Genomic DNA, 21,250 nt, shown 5'->3' with positions numbered 1-21,250 from the left:
CCAGGTTGGACAGGGCTTTGAGCAACCTGGTCTAGTGAAAGGCGTCCCTGCCCATGGCAGGGGACTGGAACTGGATGATCTTTAAGGCCCCTTTCAACCCGAACCACTCTGTGACTCTATGATGATTCTCCCTTCTCACACCCTGGTGATAACAGTACTATGCTAGAATACACTCCGACACGACATTATTTATAACTAGTTCAGCAGATTTTGAGTGAAGACAGTACACAAAAGCTCAGGCAGAGTTCTTAACCACACTATACTTTTCCATGAAATACAGTAAACCAACTACTGTTGTGCTAATTCAAGAGATCCTAAAGCTTATAATTATATGTCTGTATAAGTAATTATAACTCACACCTTTTAATTCTGCTCAGCAGGTACTGATAATGTCTCAGAAGCAATTTAATAAAATGAAATAAAAAAACATTAAGGTAACTAGTCACAAATACTACTTCCCAGCATCAATAAACAACCTGTAACACAGCACCATTTGATAAACACAACTTCATATGTCCTTTCCATTTCTATTTATTTCCATGACATTAGTGTACTACAATTCTTTACAGAACATTGTATAATTCACTCACAGTACCATTTTATATATTAACATTTTCAAATGTATTCCATGACAGCTCCTTTTACTACATTCATAGGCCTATTTTCAAACATTTCAGCTACGATTATTTTTCTCCCATAATCTAATTAATGTGTCCTGTAAGATCTCATAGTTACTGTAGAAAGTACAGCTGCATGACGCACGAGTTCATATTGTTGACTACAGTTTTACACAGTCTTCAAACTGTTTGGATTATAACAGCAATAATGCTTATACAACAGAACTTTCTCAGAAGTGCACAAATTCACTAAGGAACAGGGATACTTGGCAGATGAAATGCTACATGAGCAGGAGTACCTGCAGCTGCTATAATCTCCACATGGTGCTGCACTGGGCCACACACAAGAGGTGTAACACCTACTTGTGTTATCACACAAAGGTTACCTACCTAGGAGAGGTGGGATGCTGAGAGTCCCTGTATGATCAATGGAGAAATTGAGAAGAATCATCTTCTGGACATCTCTCTCTTTGACTCCAGAGACCCTAAACATCTCACTTGAACTAGAAGCTTGAATTCAGCAGACGCACCAAAGAGATGCCCCACTTTAAGAGTGCTTAGAACAAATGAGAAAGAACTAGATAAAAATCAGAAATATCCCACAAAAGTAAAAGCAAATCCACTATTTTGAAGTAATTCTAAAATACTCAAAGATCATTTTTCTTCCTTTAAGGGACATCTTCCTTTCCTAATTTGTGCAAGTTCTTTCCCCCACCCCTTTTTTGATGGAGAAAAAAGAAACAAAAATTCCTTCCCTCCTACCCTTCCCATTTCTCCTTTAGCATCTATGGCAATCCCTCTGATGCATAACATTACATCATTGTTTTTTGAACAGATTTCCAAAGTTATTTCATTAGGTTTACCTGTACACCAAAACTGGTGATATATTAAGACTGAAATGTGTTTTGAGCCCTGCATCAGCACTGAAGACATTATTCTTAATCTAATATTGAGTGGCGTTACGAATAACTGTGTCAAATCTGTTATTACATTGGCAGGTCTGTCAAGCTCCTTTCTTTCAAAGTGTTTTTTTTTCCTTGTTTGTTACGACACACTTGCAAATCTTAGTCAAATGCAATACCCAAATCCACCAAGCAATCTCCCGTGAGTGTCCTTAATACAATAGAGTCTCATGAGTAAATTTTTCTGGAACTACACTCAGATTTATTAGTTCCTACACACAGCTATTGTTTAAAAGATCTGATTAAAGGACCTGTTTACTAAAATGGGTGTCAATTGTGCTTTCAGTGGCACTCAAATTGCCTGTAATAAGGGGCAACCATGCTAAAGGAGAAGAATGCCCTTGTCAGCTGCAGTTTGAAGTACTGTAAATTAACTGACATAAAATGCCAGAAGGTTTACACCATAGTGTCAGCAGTTCTTCCTCTGACTACACAACACTGAATTCGCAAGTAAAACTAACAATATTTATAAAAAAAAAAAAACAATGGTATCCTATAGTAACAATATAAAAGGTTAACACACATTACCAGTATATCTTAAGATAGGTCACATTGATGATGAAGCTGAACAGTTTCCTGTAAATAGGAAGAACATCTACTAGAGATCTCAGATGAAGTCTGAATTTCCTCTAATCCTAAATATACTTAAATTAAAAAGTTTTGCTGCAGACCCCATGAGGTCAGGATTTCATCTCCTCACTTTTTCATGCTGAAGGCTACGCTATGGCTGCCCTTGAAAGTGTCAACTTGGTTTCAAGAACAAAGCTTTCATTAGAATAGTTTTATAGTATCTTCTAAAAGTACTTTTGAAATAATCTCAATTTGGGAAATAATCTCAACTTCCAACATTTCACACTCATGACTGCTTTTGCAGAATGCTATGGGGAGGACCAGGGAAGAATGATAAATGTGAGAGCTCAAGGTCAGATGGTACTGTTCATCATACTTCAGAAGGCACTGCAAGAGAACAATGACAATGACACACACATAACAATAAAGATGAGGCACACTTAAGAGTTAAAAAAAGAGTCTGTATCTGTTAATCTTACGCCAGAATATATGAGGATCCACATCTACCTCTAAATCTGGTGTCAAATGAACTATGAAAATAGCCATGTATTCAAGGATTGCATTTAAGAAAGAAACATGGATTGTGATGGCCATTACAGTACACTCCATCTTAATGTAAAAATGAATCCAATTTCTTTTTGATATGTTCAAAAGCATCTTTCCCCATATAGTCTATTCGACCTTCCTCCCATTTCTTCCGTTCATCTTCTGGAATTGGTTCTTGTGGTTTGAAGTGAATAGACAGCTCTGAAATGGAATGTGCGACTTTGTTCTGTGGGAAGAAGAACAGTAGAAAAAGTCAATTGGTTGATGTCTTTTCAGTTCTATGAAGTTAAACCTTAAAATGTCAAACTTCTGTTTTGTACACTCCCAGTTAAAACAATAAAACAAACAGTATTCAAACATTAATTCCTAGTTTGATAATGTGATCTCATTTTCCCATGCTTTTACTACTTGCCATAGCATCTTCGAACATACCAAGCATTTACTTTACTTGTCTTAAGTCAGACCTTGGCATACTCAGCAACAACATAATAAGAATGTTACAAATATAGCTTATTTAGAGCGTCTCCTACAATGAAGTTAACCATCTATCTGTGCAAATTTTGTCTTTCATGTGAACATAAGTTCCTAGAATTTTTAGTCATGTATTTTATCTGATCTCCAGTGAGATAAGTATTGTTTAGCAGATGTTGGTTGCGCTATGTACTGTACTAGATACAAGTCCCTGACACCCTGTCACCCCTAGCAAGTCTGGCACTGGTGTCACACTGACCAAAGATACATGTCGTGCAAGATCACAAAGGACAGCCTAGCAGCTTAGGCCCCATGCCTGACTCGCTGTATGCTTATTTTTCATTTGCTTGGAAAGATCACTTCAGCGGGTAAAAAACCAAACCAAAACAGAACAAAAAGATCCCAAACAGCTTTGCTTATATTAGTATTGGAGAGCTACATGCATAACACCATGCATTTATTACTTGGGGGCTAGCACAGGAAAATATACATTTAAAAACTAGAAGTTTTTTAAAGAAAACCAGAAGTTTTTTAAAGAAAACCAGAAGTTTTTTAAAGAAAACCAGAAGTTTTTTAAAGAAAACCAGAAGTTTTTTAAAGAAAAATAGAAAGGGATCATGTTCCAGTATTGGAAGCAATTAAAGAATTGCATATCTAAAAAAGCTTAAAGAATTTATTTGCAGATTGCATCACAATTAGTTGAGATTTCCCAAAACGATGTTGGCAGCATCAATTGCATGTTATTGTTAATTGCATGCAATTATCTACAGATGTACAGTGCAGAAAGCTACTTATACCAGTCCTGAGGTTTCCTGAAACGCAGGACGAAAGACAAGTTGTTCTGAAGGTCTGTCAGGCTCAGAGGGATGGACGTTAAAACCGCTTTGTTCAACTTCACATACAGGTTGCTAAAATACAGCCACTGAGGTTTTATTAGGATAATATTTTTTTCATAGTTTCCTTATAATAAGAACTCATACAATACAAATCAATTTTAGTCTTGGGGTAGGGGAAAGCGGTGAATGAGAAGAAAAGGAATGAAACATGTTATCACCAAAGACAAAATTCATCTTGCTCAGATTTAGCTATCAAAATGGCATTGAAACCAAGCTCCTACTAGAATCAATCTAGGATAAGTACCTCCAGAGGGCATCTCATCTCATTCTAAAATAGGTTCAAAGTGGCTGTCATTCTCCAGCGACAGCCTGGAAAGCTAGCTTGTAATAGATGCCTCCACTCACAAGGCCAAAAAAATCTCATTTTAGTATAATCGCTCTATAACTCATGAGGTTTTTATATGCACAGAATAAGAACAGAACAATGCATTCCAAAACAGAGGCAAAAGAGATTGTCCAAAAAACACTGCCAAAAATATTTGCCTTTGCCAGATTTCAAGACATGAAAGAGTACACAGACCCCAGTCTCTTCCACCAAAACAAGCCCAGAAGACTAAAGCTGAAGCGAAGCAACAAAAAGTGGAATGATGGTGTTCCTCAGTAAGAGAATCAGAATATTAATTTCTAATTAATACTATCTTCTGATAAACCATTCCTAGTAATTAAAAGATGTTTACACTTGAATTAAACTACCTGAAGTAAATATTTTGGAGGGTTTTACCCCCCCCAAAAAAAAAACAACTTGAAAATGTGTCCCTATTTGGTTTGAGCATGTGAGGCACACAAGGTAACCTACCCTTTGCAAATAAATCATTCTTAAGTTATAAAGCTGGAAAGTTTGCAATTTTCCTTCAGCCTCTCTGCACTCAGGGTAGAAAAGAAGGGAAAGATTACAGTTTTACTTTATGGAGTAACTATAGTCTAAAAGGTTGAAGCACCAAACTGTCTTCATCTCACTAGAAGATAGTCCACAAGTTACAACAGCAGATGACATTGGAACATTAATTTTATATTCTCCCAATTATACTTTGCTGCAGCATGGTTTGTCATACAACAGGTAATGACTTACACCTGCAGAAACATTGTGCTATTTTGTCCAGCTTAATTCCTGCATAAAATAAGGAGAGTCAGTGCACCAGAAACACCCGAATACAAGAATTGTGACAAAAGAACTAGGACCCCTGTAGTGTTCATCAGTGAATTATTTTAAGAGACTCCCTGTTGCCCAAATCACAAAAATCACATTTTGTTAATTACCTAATAACTTTTAATACCTAGCTTCTTCATAAAAATTCAATGAAAACTCATTCAACCTCCCAACATATCATGTATGTGTCACTAAAGATTAAGAAATACTCTTTAGACTATTCCTGATGCTAGCAAAAAACTTCAGTACCTCCAGCTAACGTAAAGAAAATAAAATCTCCCACATCAGACGCATAATTTAAAAATATCATTTTAGTGTATCTTTTACTTTGTTACTGTGCATAGTAATATACAACATACTTACAGCTTTGAAAGCTAGTTCCTCAGGTGAGCACACCACAGGGTTTACTTCACATATCTGCTCTGGAAGCACAGGCATTTGCAGTGAATTTGCCACACAAGGGCTGACCTTTTTCAGAGTAATTTCAACTCCATTGAAAGTGTGCTAACAAAAATAAGAACATCTCAGCACTGAAATACAATTTTGCAAGAAAGCAATACCTTATTTAAAACAGTTTCGCTTCCTTAGAGGAACTGCAGTATTAGTGGAATAAGTTAATAAATGCAAAAATATTTGCGGTCCAAGATTCAAAGCATGTTGCAATTTACATTTTTGAACTCATGAGTATGCCAGCATCACCAGGAGATAAATCTAATAGGTATTCCCACCTTCGTGTTACCATAGCTGAAATAATTTTTAAGAAATTGTGCAGTAAAGAAATAAAGCATATTAATAGATGAGATCAAAAGTAGGGAGATAAAATTGGGAGTGAAGCACAGTAAAAAGGAAGAGGTGGAGAGGAGGTATTTTAAGATTCGGGTTTTATTTCTCATTACCTTACTCCAATTTGAGTTGTAATTAATTAATTTCTCCAAGCCAAGTCTGTTTTGCCCATAATGGTGACTGATGACTGATCTGTCCCTGTCCTTATCTTGACCCATGAGCTTTTTGTTATATTTTCTCTCCCCTGAGCAGTTCAGGAGGTGAGTGATAGAGCAGCTTTGGTGGGCACCTGGTGTCCAGCCAGGGTCAACCCACCACACCATGTAATTCCTTCCTCCAGCAAACACATAATTTCTTTTTTTTTTTGGTCATTTCAGTATATTCCCACTACCGTCTCATCAGTTACCTTGCATTCCTCAGATTCTGATTCTTCCATCTTTTGAAGTTTTTCTAACAAAGGCAGTATACTGGCACTGTATATATTCCACCAGAGGGAGAGAAATGACAGTTGATGTAAAGATCCATCAGTGGTGCCATCCTGCATAACTTTCTTTGTTTGAAGGTCGTATTTGTGGTTCCAGGGCTTTCTTGCTCCCAGGAAATGAACAACTTTGGCATCTCTACCAAAACTGTAGAGATTAAACACACAGATCTATACATTAAGGTTTTTTTTTTGGGGGGGTAGCCTATATAAACTGCTAAAGAAACATGCTTACTCTCACTGGTGAGGTAATTTTGACATTTTGCAACAGCAACAAATTCAATATGAGTATATGTATTCATAGTTTTTTATTAGTCTCAGGGATCTTGTTTAGCATACAGAAAAAAAACTGCATTGCCATTTGCTTCCAGGTGCTGATTCTAGCAGAAAAGATCACAAAGGAAACTGACAGTCCTCCTGCACACGCTGTTCACAAATAAATACATAAAACTTTAAACACTGAATCAACAAAATTGGTTATTAGTGAACCCATACTAATACATCACTAAATGCATCACCCTAAGTTCACCTTCCAGCAAGAGTGTTTTGTGCAACTGGAATAGTAATTCACGACACCCTAAAGCCAACTTGCCTTCTGCCAGAAAAACTTCCAGCTTCACTGTTAGAAATCATATAATTACTAGCACAATTTTTGTTTCATAGAAGATCTTAAGAAATGGTTTATAAAAAAAAAAAATTTAAAAAAAAACCAAACGAACAAAAAAACACAAAAAAAAAAAAAAAAGAGCCACATTGACTCTTTCCCATAGAACTGATTGGGAAAAGAAGGGAACAACTTTCAAAGTAAAGGTGTCGGAACCTAATGCTAAAGTAATCTACATCTGTTCAAACATCACAAAAGCTTCTCTGAAAAAAGACATGTGAGACAGTGGGACTCTGTGTCCAGATGCCAGACACTCTTCTTGCATTTGTCCAGGGAGGTTGTGAATGCTCCATCCCTGGCAGTGCTCAAGACCAGGCTGGACGAGGCCTTGGGTGATATGATTTAGCGCGAGGTGTCCCTGCCCATGGCAGGGGGGCTTGAACATGATGATCTTGAGGTCTTTTCCAACCCTAACCATTCTATGATTCTATGATTACTGTAATTTATAATCAACAGAATAGGCCTTTATTATTGTCTCTTATAATAGCATGTTTGTTAGCAGACTGCAGAGGTTTACAGTCAGTCAGAAGTGTTACTACTTACTGATTGAAAGCAGGACCATAGGTGTATACAGCACTGCTGCTTAAGTTGTAGAGGAAAGGTAAGTGTTTGCCAATATCTGCTGTTGCCCAGTTGCTGAAGAAGCTATTCAACAAGCCTTGATCACCCCCTACAAAATATACAAACCAGTATTACTACAATTATTCATACACTCAAATTTACATGAAAATTTCAATCCAAGGATGGGAGTGAGACTGGTGTGTTCATGGCACTGTAACTTGGACTTGAAATTATGGCCATGTGAGCAGGTACAAGTGAATAATACCTGATCCACTCCGATGCAAGTTCAGGGTAAACGAAGTCCTATTGTAAGATACGAAGAAAGAAGTAGGAAAGGGGTTTGGTCTTCCTCAGAGCAGAAGACTGAAGATCAGCTGTATTCCTCTCTCCTAAACCAGACAGCAAAAACTTACTGAGCAAGACTAAGGTACAATGTTCCTTCATTGCCCTTTTCTGGGAAGCACAGTCCACAAGAAGTCAATGGGTCTTAAGTATACTGTAAGGGGCAAAGGTCTGCACCTTAAACTTTTACGGGGGCACAATTCATAAAGCCTGAAGAACTCCTGCCTTCCTCTATTCTGCCTGAGAGCACACAAGCTATGGAAAAACAGCTTACTGAGGAGTCTGTCTTGCACTTCAACCTTATGCCCTGCCCCTTACCATCAAAGCTGCCGTGTTCAGCTGCAAACTGGAGCAGTAGGTTGTAAGTTTTCAGAGAAGGTCGGAACACAAATACACCACTATTAAAGCAGTCAGGCCAGCCAGAGTCAGGAGCTGCTGAAAACTCTTCTCGATCAAACAATTCATCAACATTGCAAAGCACCTTAGAGGCAGTAGGATGAGAGAAAAAACTGTTAGAGCAAAGGTTTGTCTGGAACATGAGTTGCTAAACCAGTACCGATGGAGTGAATTGCCAGTTTGACCAAGTATATAGCTTGCAGAGCATAGAAACCAATGACAACACAAAATATGCTAGGCATCAGAACCTCTACTTTTAATATAATAAGGCAACACTAATTGTGGTTCTCCATGATTTTTCTGCGTCCTGGGTTCAGCAGTAGCAGTCACGATAGCTTAAACCACGACACTGATAAAAGCACAAAGCCTGTGAAATTATTTCTTAAACCTCAGAGACCCTCCAGAAGGTCCCTTTAAATATTAAAATGTACCACAAAAACACCCAATTTTCTTCTTTCTTAGCACATCTTCCCATAGTCCATTATTCTCAGTAACTACAGCAGAGCCAAATGAAAGCTGGGAATCCAAGTAATATGAGTTAGCAACAGACTGACTGAAGAGGTACAAGAAAAACTGTCTCTTGTTACCAGTTTTCTAACTTAAGCTAAGCTCAGAGGTTTGCTTTGATTTGTTTTTTAAGCTTCACAAGGCAGTGGGAAAAATCAAAGCAGGTGAAGGCCCAGATCACTTTTAAAGTTGATGGGAAGACAGCTGGTCAGCTGCTGAAAGCCTGAGCCACTGTGGAAAGCAGGGGAAGAAATGCTTTCTAAGAGAAAGATTACTTCATTGAATTTGAAAACAACTATCACAGTATCACAGTATGCTAGAGATTGGAAGGGACCTCAAAAGATCATCTAGTCCAATCCCCCTGCCGGAGCAGGAACACCTAGATAATGTTACACAGGAATGTGTCCAGGCGGGTTTTGAATGTCTCCAGGGAAGGAGACTCCACAACCTCCCTGGGCAGCCTGTTCCAGTGTTCCGTCACCCTCACCGAGAAGAAGTTTCTTCTCAAGTTTAAGTGGAACCTCTTGTGTTCCAGGTTGTACCCATTACCCCTTGTCCTATCATTGTTTGCCACTGAGTAGAGCCTGGCTCCATCCTCGTGACACTCCCCCTTTATATATTTATATACACTAATAAGGTCACCCCTCAGTCTCCTCTTCTCCAAACTATAGAGACCCAGCTCCCTCAGTCTTTCCTCATAAGGGAGATGCTCCACTCCCTTAATCATCTTCGTTGCCCTGTGCTGGACTCTCTCCAGCAGGTCCCTGTCCTTCTTGAACTGAGGGGCCCAGAACTGGACACAATATTCCAGATGCGGTCTCATCAGGGCAGAGTAGAGGGGAAGGAGGACCTCTCTCGACCTACTAACCACCCCCCTTCTAATACACCCCAGGATGCCATTGGCCTTCTTGGCCACAAGGGCACAGTGTTGGCTCATGGTCACCCTGTAGTCCACTAGGACCCCCAGGTCCCTCTCCCCTACACTGCTAACAGGTCGTTTCCCAACCTATACTGGAACCTGGGGTTGTTCCTGCCCAGATGCAGGACTCTACACCTTCCCTTGTTATATTTCATCAAGTTATTCCCTGCCCAACTCTCCAGCCTGTCCAGGTCTCGCTGGATGGCAGCACAGCCTTCTGGCGTGTCAGCCACTCCTCCCAGCTTAGTGTCATCAGCAAACTTGCTGATAGTACACTCAATTCCCTCATCTAAATCGTTGATGAATATATTAAATAATACTGGTCCCAGTACTGACCCTTGAGGCACTCCACTAGTTACAGGCCTCCAACTAGACTCAGCCCCGTAGACTACAACTCTCTGGCTTCTCTCCTTCAGCCAGTTCACAGTCCACCTCACTACCTGATCATCCAGACCACACTTCCTCAATTTAGCTGTGAGGATGCTGGGGGAGACTGTGTCTAATGCTTTGCTGAAGTCAAGGTAGACCACATCCACCGCTCTGCCATCATCCATCCACTGTTATTTCCTCATAAAAGGCTATGAGATTGGTCAAGCATGATTTCCCCTTGGTGAAGCCATGTTGACTGCCCCTCATAACCCTCTTATCCTTGATATGCCTTAAGATGGCACCAAGGATAAGGTGTTCCATCACTTTCCCAGGGATGGAGGTGAGGCTGACCGGTCTATAGTTACCCAGGTCCTCCTCCTTGCCCTTTTTGAAGACTGGAGTGACATTTGCTTTCCTCCAGTCCTCAGGCACCTCTCCCGTTTCCCAAGACTTGGTAAAGATGAGGGAGAGTGGTCTAGCAATGACTTCTGCCAGTTCCCTCAGCACCTGCGGGTGCATCCCATCTGGACCCATGGATTTATGGATGTCCAGATTGCTCAACTGGTCTCTAACCCATTCCTCATCGACTAAGGCAAACCGCTCCGTTGACCTGACTTCATCTAAGGTCTCAGGGGTACAGGGCTCTTCAGGACTGCCTGCAGCAGAGTAGACAGAGACAAAGAAGGCATTCAGTAACTCTGCCATCTCTGTATCTTCTGTCACCAGGGCACCCATCCCGTTCATCAGTGGGCCTACATTGCCTCTGGTGTTAGTTTTATCTGCCATGTATTTGAAAAAGCTCTTTTTGCTGTCCTTGACCCCTCTCGCCAGGTTTAATTCTAAGGAGGCCTTAGTCATCCTAGCTGCCTTCCTACATCCTCTAGCAGCAGCCTTATATTCCTCCCAAGTGGCCAGCCCCTCCTTCCATGACCTGTAAACTCTCCTCTTCCACTTGAGCATACCCAGCAATTCCCTATTTAGCCACGCAGGTCTCGTGGCCCTCTTCTTTGACTTCCTACGTGTTGGGATGCTCCGATCTTAAGCTCGGAAAAAGCAATCCTTGAATGTCAACCAACTATCTTGGGCCCCTTTACCTTCAAGCAGCCTTGCCCATGGGATTTCCCCTAGCAATTGCTTGAAAAGGCCAAAGTTTGCCCTGCTAAAGTCCAGGGTTGCAATTCTACTTGCTATTCTACTGGTCCTACCACACAAGATCCTGAACTCCACCATCTTGTGGTCGCTGCAACCAAGGCAGCCCTCAACCCTTACTGCTTCGACCAGATCCTCCTTGTTAGTGAGGATGAGATCCAGCAGCGCTCCTCTCCTGGTCGGCTCATCCACCATTTGCAGGAAGAAGTTATCATCCATACACTGGAGGAACCTCCTGGACTGTGGCTGGGTTGCTGAGTGGTCCTTCCAGCAAACATCAGGGAAGTTAAAATCCGCCACGATGACCACGGCCTGTGACTATGGAGGAACTATGCTTTCCTCCTTTAACTTTAACCTAAAGCAGGAAATCATAGGCCTCCCTCTCTCAGCCCATGAGAAGAATAACTTAATTTGGTTGCTAATTTAAATACAAGCTTATTAAATACAAGCTTATTAAATTAAAATGCATCACAGTCTTCCGAAGTGAAGGCTGACGTGACTGTACTTGCCCAAACTATGGCCATTTTTAGCTCTCTACTTCTGAAAAGTAATTTAAAAATATATTTTGGAAGTTACCAACATTTCTGGGTTGGTTTTTTTTTCTTTTTAAAACTGGCCTCCCTTCCTAACCAAAATTCAAGCAAATATGTATGAGAGTGATCTATTATAAACATCTGTAAGAAGCCCACTTGCACAGAATTATTTTGTGATGCCTTTTGAGGACAGTCCGGAGGCTACTCTCAAACCAGGATTAATTGCTATGCAGCCAGAAAAACTGTGTACTTTGCCAAAACATGCCAGCTGGAGCTCCTGCGACCTTGGGACCACCAGCAAATCTGGTCACTTCATGGGACAGCAGGCTGCTTGACAAGGAAGTATCCCACACTCAAGAGCAGTTCTTTGAGACAGACACAAACATTTCCACAGCTCCCGCTCTACTCACCAAAGTGTCTGCATCCATGAAGACACATTTGCTATAATGAGTAAGAGTCCAACAGTGAAGCTTAGTGAAGGTTACACCCAGTTCTGGCCTCTGCATCAGAGCCAAATGGACTGAATCAGCACTATCAAGCACATTCACCTCGATTACTTCGTCAAATACGTTGCGGAGGACAGATCTACCAGAGCAAGCAGTAGAGAGATGAGCTGACTTCAGGCATGACAACAGTGATACACAGCACTACATTTATTATAACAATAGATTGATTGGTTAGGATGTGAAAAGCTCTTGTTAACAGCCTGCTGAAGTGATAGGAATTTATCAGGCCATAAACCATTCTACTACCATTCTACTTTTGAGTTGTAAGCACAGCTCTGACAACTCAAAAGTGACAAGTGCTATATGGAGAAGAAACCAGTCTTTATTTTAGTTACCAAATCTTCTAGAGAAACACCAATGAAAATTAAAGCAGCTTCAATCCTGCACAATTGACTTGAAGTAACAGCACTCAACTGTGTTCCCTGCACATTGCACAGGATGTGGCACAGACTGCCAGCACAGACATTTACACCTGTTATGCCCAAGTATACTCAGCTTCAAAACTGTATCTCTTAAAACAGGCAGTATATGCTTGTTTACTACTACACATCCTTTAAAATGAGACTTCTAGGAACACATCTTTTTTCTATGCATATCTTTTCATGGGAATTTTATAGGGGACACCAAAGTAGGTAATTTTCCTTCAAGACACAAAAGACACTTTTTTAAACTCAGCTTATTTGTTTACATTATGCTTTTAACATTAAAGTTCCTGCATGTCATATAAACACAGAAAAATAAAAGCCTGTGCTGATTGTCTAGGTTGCAGAGTCATTAGCTCGTCTGACTGATCTGCAAAGGACAGTAGTTAACTGGGAAAGAGCAGGTACAGATTTTTAGAAGCATAGTTCCGTGATGTGCTTTTTTTAAAAAAAAAGCTATTCTTGATTAAAAATATATTATAAAGGTTTTTCTCTCCACTGAATGGGGAGAAAAGAACCTGATGGTCTTGATATCCACCCAGGTGTCAAATGTACACAGTACTCCCCCAGGAATGTTCCAGTGTTCTGACAAAATCCATACTTCAAAAAGCCTGCAGAAACATATTCCTTCACACTTAATCACAGCAAAAATGGGAAAATCCCTTTCTTGAGCCAGATCAATTGCAAATACTTTCACATGGCATATAAAAATCAGGAACTTGCACGCTTCTTAAGCCACAGCAGAATTGAGTTTAAGCAGCTATGGCATATCATGTTTCTTTTAACAAGCAATACAGTCCTCCAAATAACAGAGCTTGAGTTCAACAGATCCATTGAGATTTATGTATAAGCAATTCCGTAGTGTCCATAAAATCACATCCCAAATTGGAAAGTGATTAAAAAGAAGTTGAAAATATATATATTTCTCATCATGATAGCCATGCATCAATATTTTAAGAAGATTAGTCATCTAAAACTGAGATCCTATGGGGTTTTTGGAGTTCTGATGTCATGGGTGGTTATGTATTGCTCTTTCTAAAAGAGAAACACTGGGGGGGGGGGGGGGGGGGGGGCAGGGGGAATAGTAGCACCTTTATTTTGTGTCAAAGCAAAACACAAAAACTGTAGCTCCTAAACTTTCAGCTTATGTTATGTTGTGGGCTTAAGATAACTTCCAGCCACAAGCTCTCATTCTGCAAGTGAATTCTTATTAGGATTACAATCTTACCATGGACATTATTTGGATCTCCTCTCAGAAATCACTAGCCAAGGGGGAACTTCAAGGCATAATGCTGTGAAATCCACAGGAAGCCTATTAAAATCTTCTATGCTGTTATTTATTCTTTCATAACATCAACCTCAAAAAATACATGAATACTTACCTCAACCCACTGGAAACCTCTGGTGTAACTAGTACTGCCAATTTTCTAGATGTTCTATGGTTCCTCAGTGACTGTCCAAGAACCAGAGCACCTTGACAATACACATCATTGGTAGCAAGGGTCACAAAGGCTTGATCCGTTACTGTAAGCAAATATTCAAAAGAGTCACTTTACAACTTTAGATCATCTCTTTTGGCAGGCTCCTTCCTCCTCCATCTAACCCACAGGCTGCAGCTTATAACAAGCTGCAGTTCCTGTGATAAGCTCTTTTCCCTCCTAAACTCCCCCAGAAGACACAACTGAGTAGAAAGCCCAGTGAATATGAGTGCAGAATGTATGTCTCTGAATTTTATTATGTTTTGTTTGCCTCATTTACATAATAACAGTTATGAAGTTTTTGGACTAACCTTAAACAAATAATTACCCGAGTCTTATTGCCTAAATACAGTGACAGTCAAAAAAGCCAAACTGTGAATATTTAGATTTTACGTTTAACTAACACAGTGTAATACAACTGATAAGGAGAATGTTCCTGTTTATATAGTACCAAAAGCTAAGGAAACAACTGCGTGTTAAGTATAGCCAGAAACATCTTTCTTTCCATAATGTCACTAAATCAACACAACAGGCATTATTCTTTGCTCTGTCCTCTTTGTACTGGAGTAACTGGCGCTGGCTCAAATGTACCTAGAAGCTAACAATCCCTACCTCAAGTAGCACTAAGAAAATCAGAAGTGTTCCTTGTTGTCAAGGAACACACGGGAAAAAATGTTGCAATATAAAAAAAAGCAAGCTGGCACGACAGGAGACATAATGTATATTGCAGAGATACTAGGCATGTGGCAGTATCACCAGGGGCTTCAGCTTCAGCTCTGACCTCTGACAGAACCACTGCTATTGGGGTTCTGGGGAGAGCCAGAACCTATGATTCAGCAAAGTGAACAGCCTCCTCGGAGCAGAAGGAAGACTTCAGCATTCTAGGCTGCAAAATTAACCAGAACAAGATGAGCTGGTCACACAGATGAGGGGAATTCCACTGAGCTCTACAGACCTTCAATAAATACTTGTTTAAATCCACCATCATCTTAAGGGACAAATAAATTAAAGGAACCAAACAATAACAACAACATAAACACCCTGTCATACAGTTTCCAGGCTCTGTGAGAGACACTAGGAAAGAATCTCACAGAACTAGTTGCAGAGAACCCAGCAAATGACCTCATGGCTGCCTCAGCCAGATGCTGACAAAATGAACATGTTCAAACCTCTCACTTAACATCAAGGTATGCAGTGAAGGATGGTGAGTGCTGCTGACAAGCTCTAGGGTACTAACATGTCCTCCAAATCCAGAGCAAAGCACAGACCCACTGGTATGCTGTCTTCTTCACCCTTTTTTGCCTTACTTCCCATTCATCTCCAGCCAGACCTTAATTCAAATCAGGCACATGCATTTGCTGACACTGTAGCAGATTCCTGCACCTCATGAAAATTCCACTAGTGTTGGCCAAAAAGAATGAATCATCCATCCAAATTTAAACCAGTTCGCAGGTCCCTTTTACCCCGTAAAATAGTTTGCAGGCTGAGAGAGGTGGGGGTGTTCAGCCTGGAGAAGAGAAGGCTCAAGAGAGACCTTGTAACAGTCTTCCAGTACCTAAAAAGGGCCCATAAGGAAGCCGGAGTGGAAATTTTTAGAAGGTCATGTAGCAACAGGACAAGAAGGAATGGCTTTAAACTGAGAGAGGGGAGTTTTGGATTACACAGTAGGAAAAAAATAGCTTTACTGTGAGGGTGGTGAGGCCCTAGCACAGGCTGCCCAGAGAAGCTGTGGATGCCCCATCCCTGGCAATGTTCAAGGCCAGGCTGGATGGGGCTTTGAGCAACCTGGTCTAGTGGAAGCTGTCCCTGCCCATGGCAGGGGACTGGAACTGGATGATCTTTGAGATCCCTTTGAACCCAAACCAGTCTGTGATTCTATGATCCCTCAGCTAAGCAAACTCCTGCAACATTTTTAATCACAATTTCCAGAAGAAGCAAATGAAAAAGGGAGCTTTCAAATCTCCTGTTACCATAATGGCTCAAGCAAGTTATGGGTGTTCCAGAAATAATGAATAAGGAGCTGCTTACATGGAGTGTTTTAAAAGGACAGTTGTGCAAGTAAACCACTTCTACTGCAGTTTTCCAAAAGGTTAAGCAAATAATCTAAGCATACATAAAAGCCAATGCAAAACAAAACCACTGAAAGCTACTTTAGCAAAAAAATTATTCTCAAAAGACACAAAGAGTCAGCAAAGCACTTTTGGCAACAAGCATCTTCAGCCAAATAAAGGTAATAAAACAGCCACTGAGAGGAATGTGGGAGGTGGGTTAATACAAAAAGCAAACTGTGAAATGAGTGGGAGTTTAAATCTTAAAATACTGTTTTAAATAACAGCCACAAAACTGAACATATAATCTTCTTATTGCTTTTGCATATTCTTTTTAGCTAGAGAAGCTAAATCTTTACCTAAGTAATACATATAAAAATACACAAGCTACTCATTAAATAGTTCAGTGAGCTGGTACGGTGAATTACCACATCCTACATATACTTTCATGCCCTGTACTGCTGGGGCAAAGGCTGTGGTCAGAACCACAAGGAAGCAAATTGCCGAAAAATACAGCTCCTAAGAAACTCTGGCTAACACCTCACACAGAAAAGAAGCCAATTGTCTAGTTTGAGAATCAGATGTGGGATACATATTATGGCCTTCCTAATAGAATGAATCATTACAGAGATAATTAAACTATGGACTGCAACATTAAAATATTCCTGGTGCAAAGACAGAGGCACATCCTAGTCATTTTAAAAACATACAGGGGCATCACTGATCTGCTAAGAATCCTTAGGGAGATTTAAAAAAAAAAAAAAAGAAAAAAAGATTCTATCATTAATTGTTCTTTCATCTAATCCCCATTTTCAAGGAAGAAAATTGGACTTGCCTCATTTATGATGTTTAACCATGCCACATGCAAGGTCTACACCTGGGTCGGAGCAATCCCAGGCATAGCTACAGGTTGGGTGGAGAAGAGATTCAGAGCAGCCCTGTGGAGAAGGACTTGGGGGTGTTACTCAATGAGAAAATGAACATGAGCCAGCTTCAGTGTGCGCCCACAGCTCAGAAAGCCAGCTGTATCCTGGGCTACATCAAAAGGAACATGACCAGCAGGTTGAAGGAGGTGATCCTGCCTCTCTACTCTGCTCTCATGAGACCTCACTTGGAGCATTGTGTGCAGTTCTGGTGTCCTCAACATAAAAAGGACATGGAACTGTTGGAACAAGTCCAGAGGAGGGCCACGAGGATGATCAAGGGGCTGAAGCACCTCCCATATGAAGACAGGCTGAGAAAGTTGGGGCTGCTCAGCCTGGAGAGAGAAGGCTGCGTGGAGACCTCATAGCAGCCTTCCAGTATCTGAAGGGGCTTATAAGGCTTATAAGAACGCTGGTGAGGGACTATTCATTAGGGACTGTAATGATAAGACAAGGGGTAATGGGTTCAAATTTACAACAGGGGAAGTTTAGGTTAGGTATAAGGAAGAAGTTCTTTACTGTGAGGGTGGTGAGACACTGGAATGGGTTGCCCAGGGAAGTTGTGAATACTCCATCCCTGGCAGTGTTCAACAGCTGGAGAGAGCCTTGGGTGACATGGTTTAGTGTGAAGTGTTCCTGCCCATGGTGGGGGGGGGGGGGTTGGAACTTGACAATCTTAAGGTCCTTTCTAACCCTAACTATTCTATAATTCTATGATTCTATAATGTTCTTTGGAACACTGACCCTGTAAGTAAATGTTTTATTTTTATAACTTACAACTAAGGATCAGGTTTTCAGATACAGTTGTGAAAGTACCCTGTTTAATCTGAAAATTCCAATTTAACTGAAATCAAGGGCAATACTGTGTTGAATCTAATCTATATAGGGTTTCACTCACTGACTAAGCTGTAAAAGAATATTTGATCTTTCAAGTTTGAAAGACAAAGGTGTAGGAAATTAAAATTCATTGCAGCTGGATTTTGAGGGTTGTTTGCTTGTTTGTTTTTTTTTTTCTGTAAGTGTCAAGCACACCATTATGCATAACTTTCAATTCCATGTGCTGAATGACAATTGGATTTTTCACAGAAAATACCTAGTGTGAACAATATTAAGTTTTCAAGCAAATTGTTTTCAAGCTGTGGAATCCTATGGCTAATACCATTAATGCTTAGTGAATTACAAGAAAACTAAGTGTATGATTAGAATCACATTAAACCCATGTTGTATGAATTTATAAATCTGCTCAATTCTCTTGTTTGGAATGCCACACAGCACATCAAGATGCAAATTCAGAAATCATTATTCTCAGCAGTGGCTCCTCAATTTTAATACCTAGCAATAGTTGCTTGGAACAAACCAAGGGTTTTCAAGCAAGTAAGGTGAATTATCTTAGCACCCACTCTGCAGCTACAGATAGCAACAAAGACAAGACAGTAAAAGTAATACAAATCAATACAGTCAGGGAGATCTTTTTAACAGGATGCTTTAGCCAAGGATCACCAACTTCTTATGATACTTACTCATAAGAGTACCTCTGACACTGCCAGAGACAAAATTCTTTAACAGGCCTGAAAAACAATTCCAGGGCAGCCAAAAGCCTTACTTAGAATCTGCACCAGCAAGCAGACAGGGTGGTGCTCGCTTTGATGTTCAAAGAAATGAGAGAGGGAATGAATAAACACTAGGTACCCACTGAAAATCAGCACTGACTCATAGTAACAATCACTGAATGAACCACATGCACCTGTGCACCTGCCAGCTTCAAGACATGTTTCAGTGGGGTAGGGTTTATTTCCATAATTCACTAGACATAGCTTTTAAAACATATTTTGGTCTTTCTTCTGATAGAGAAAGTATAAATGTGCTCTAGCTATGGCTCCTGGAGTAATGACTCAAAAACACCAAGTTGTCCACTCTGAAATTGCAGTAGGAGACCAGAGAGTCATATGCTTTGACTTTCCTGCAAGTATATTCTAAATAACACATTGCCCTCTTATGCATAAGAGTACATAAATCAACAGCTATAATCCTCCAAGAGGCTGGTTAGGTCCCCAGTATGTACTGCCATTCATGCAAGTGTTGCACAACTGCTTGCTTAAATTCCTCCTTGGTACTATCTGCTGCTCTTTTGTCATCTCCCTGCTTCTACTTCAGACACAACTTGCAGTACAGGCAGGCTGCAGTCTGGACCTCTGCCTGCCAAGCCCAAAGTGCTTTTCTGAAATCCCGAGTGACAATGACATAACACAGCCCCAACTCACTGCATGTTCTCTAGCAAGTTTGTTACTCTCCTTCCCACACATAGGTCTCTGTATCCTCGCCCAGAAGTACATCTCAGTGAAGATGTGTTAGACTACGGCAAAGATAAAGAAAGCTACAGGCCTTCTCACCTCTGGCCCAGCACAACCATAACTGAAGCACTTGGCACAGAAAGCTTTACTCCAGCTGCCACCCACAACCTTAAGAGCAGTATAAATACGTAAAATGAATAACGATGCCAGACAATAACCTGTGTCAGACCACCATCAAAAAACATTGTACAAGTTCACAGCAAAGAGGCAGTTCTTGCCCTAGTAAACAAATGACAATTTTAATCCCCATGCTTCCCCTAGAAGTAGAAATGTTTCTACCTATTGGCCTGGGTCCAAGAGTAGAAACATTTACGTTATAGATGAAGGTGGTACAGCAACACTTTACACAGACCTTTTTCTTATAGAATAGAAATTCACATTTGATGGCATGCAATATTTCTCTTGGTCTAACAAAGTTCTGCCTGATCCAAAGCCAAATTCTTTCTTATCCTTTATTAAAGCAATGCTGAATTTTACTAGACAGGATTACAACTATTATCTTGGAAGGCTACAGAAAGAGGACTTATTTCTCAATTTCTGGAGCTTTTGCTATGTATATTTCAGATAAGAACTGTTACATTCTCCTTCAAGACCCTGCAGTTTCAACAGAGAGTGAATGATCCTTCTGAAAACCCAAATGCAACAGTATTATAACATGCAAATAAGTGTAACAAATCAGCACCCAAAGCTAGTCCCAAAACAGTAACGTCCCAATTTGAAAACAAATAGTTAAAATTGCCTAAGCAATCCAGGGACAGCTCAGAGGACTTGATACGTTTCAAGTTAGATGTTTCCAGTCTCTTCCCACGGTGTTGAGGCGCCACGTACACAGATTCAAACTCGGGATCCGCAAGGCCAAATGCCCCAGGTAGGTGTCTGTGATAACCTCCAAATGGTTTAGAGCTCTAAACCAGTCCCTCATGGCTTCAAGGACATCTGAATAAAATCAGTACCACTGGAACATAGAATGGGCTGTGAGAAGGACTTTTCTGAGCATGCCTCAGGCCGAGGGGGCCCACCCTGATCTGTCACCCTGCAGACGCCCCAGGAGAGCACACAGAGGCCTGGGCAGGCCAGCCTGTACCTACAAGCAGGATACATAAATGACTTCAGCTCTTCCATCCCACCAGCCAGACGGTTTAAATCCTAAGCTGCGAGTGCTAATTACAGCAAAGCGGTCTGCGATAACCAAACAGCGGAGACCCCCTCCCGCCCTCACCGCAGGCCACGGGAGGAACCGGCCTGTGCAGCCCCACGCCGCAAGCACGGCTGACCACAGCGGAGCGGTGTGGGGACACGCGAGGGCAGCCCGTGGGACAAGAGCCCGGCGGCAGGGCCCGCGGTACTCACCGGACATCCTGCGGCCGGCGCGGGCAACCGGACAGGGGCGCAGCCCGCGGCGGCACCACCTCCACCGCCTCACCTGCTGGCGGCAGGCCCGCTAAGTGGCGCGATGGGATTAGCCTCTTTCCTGCTGAAGACGGTGGTACGTGAACTACATCCGCAGGGGCTCCTGCGCAGCGGCCCGCAAACGACATTAGCGGCAGAGACCGCTTGGGAGGGTTGGCACGACCCACCGACCCATCCCGACCCCCAGGAACTGACTTTA

The 21,250-nt window shown here is 41.1% G+C and overlaps 1 protein-coding gene across 3 annotated transcripts; it reads right to left on the bottom strand.

Annotated features, from left to right (window-relative positions):
* Positions 1 to 515: 515 nt before the first annotated feature.
* Positions 516 to 21,250, bottom strand: GYG2 (glycogenin 2). 3 transcript variants are annotated; one of them, XM_061459834.1, is made up of 9 exons: positions 20,992 to 21,250; positions 14,224 to 14,365; positions 12,324 to 12,498; positions 8,359 to 8,521; positions 7,681 to 7,807; positions 6,399 to 6,621; positions 5,573 to 5,713; positions 3,964 to 4,074; positions 516 to 2,921 (listed from the first exon to the last, which is right to left on the bottom strand). In XM_061459834.1, the coding sequence occupies exons 1-9, from the start codon at positions 20,996 to 20,998 to the stop codon at positions 2,760 to 2,762; spliced, it is 1,251 nt and encodes a 416-aa protein (XP_061315818.1). In that variant the 5' UTR covers positions 20,999 to 21,250; the 3' UTR covers positions 516 to 2,759. The 3 variants fall into 3 exon arrangements, with proteins under 3 accessions (XP_061315818.1, XP_061315819.1, XP_061315820.1); XM_061459836.1 differs by having other exon boundaries at positions 2,699 to 2,921; positions 3,964 to 4,088; XM_061459835.1 differs by lacking the exon at positions 3,964 to 4,074.

The sequence above is a fragment of the Pezoporus flaviventris genome, unplaced genomic scaffold, assembly GCF_033815535.1.
Source record: "Pezoporus flaviventris isolate CSIRO_AGI_PZ_B2104156 unplaced genomic scaffold, CSIRO_AGI_Pfla_v1 ptg000030l, whole genome shotgun sequence".
In the NCBI taxonomy this organism is placed as follows: Eukaryota; Metazoa; Chordata; class Aves; order Psittaciformes; family Psittacidae; genus Pezoporus; species Pezoporus flaviventris.
Note: the sequence above shows the minus strand (reverse complement) of the source record. Positions and strands in the feature narration are given on the sequence as shown.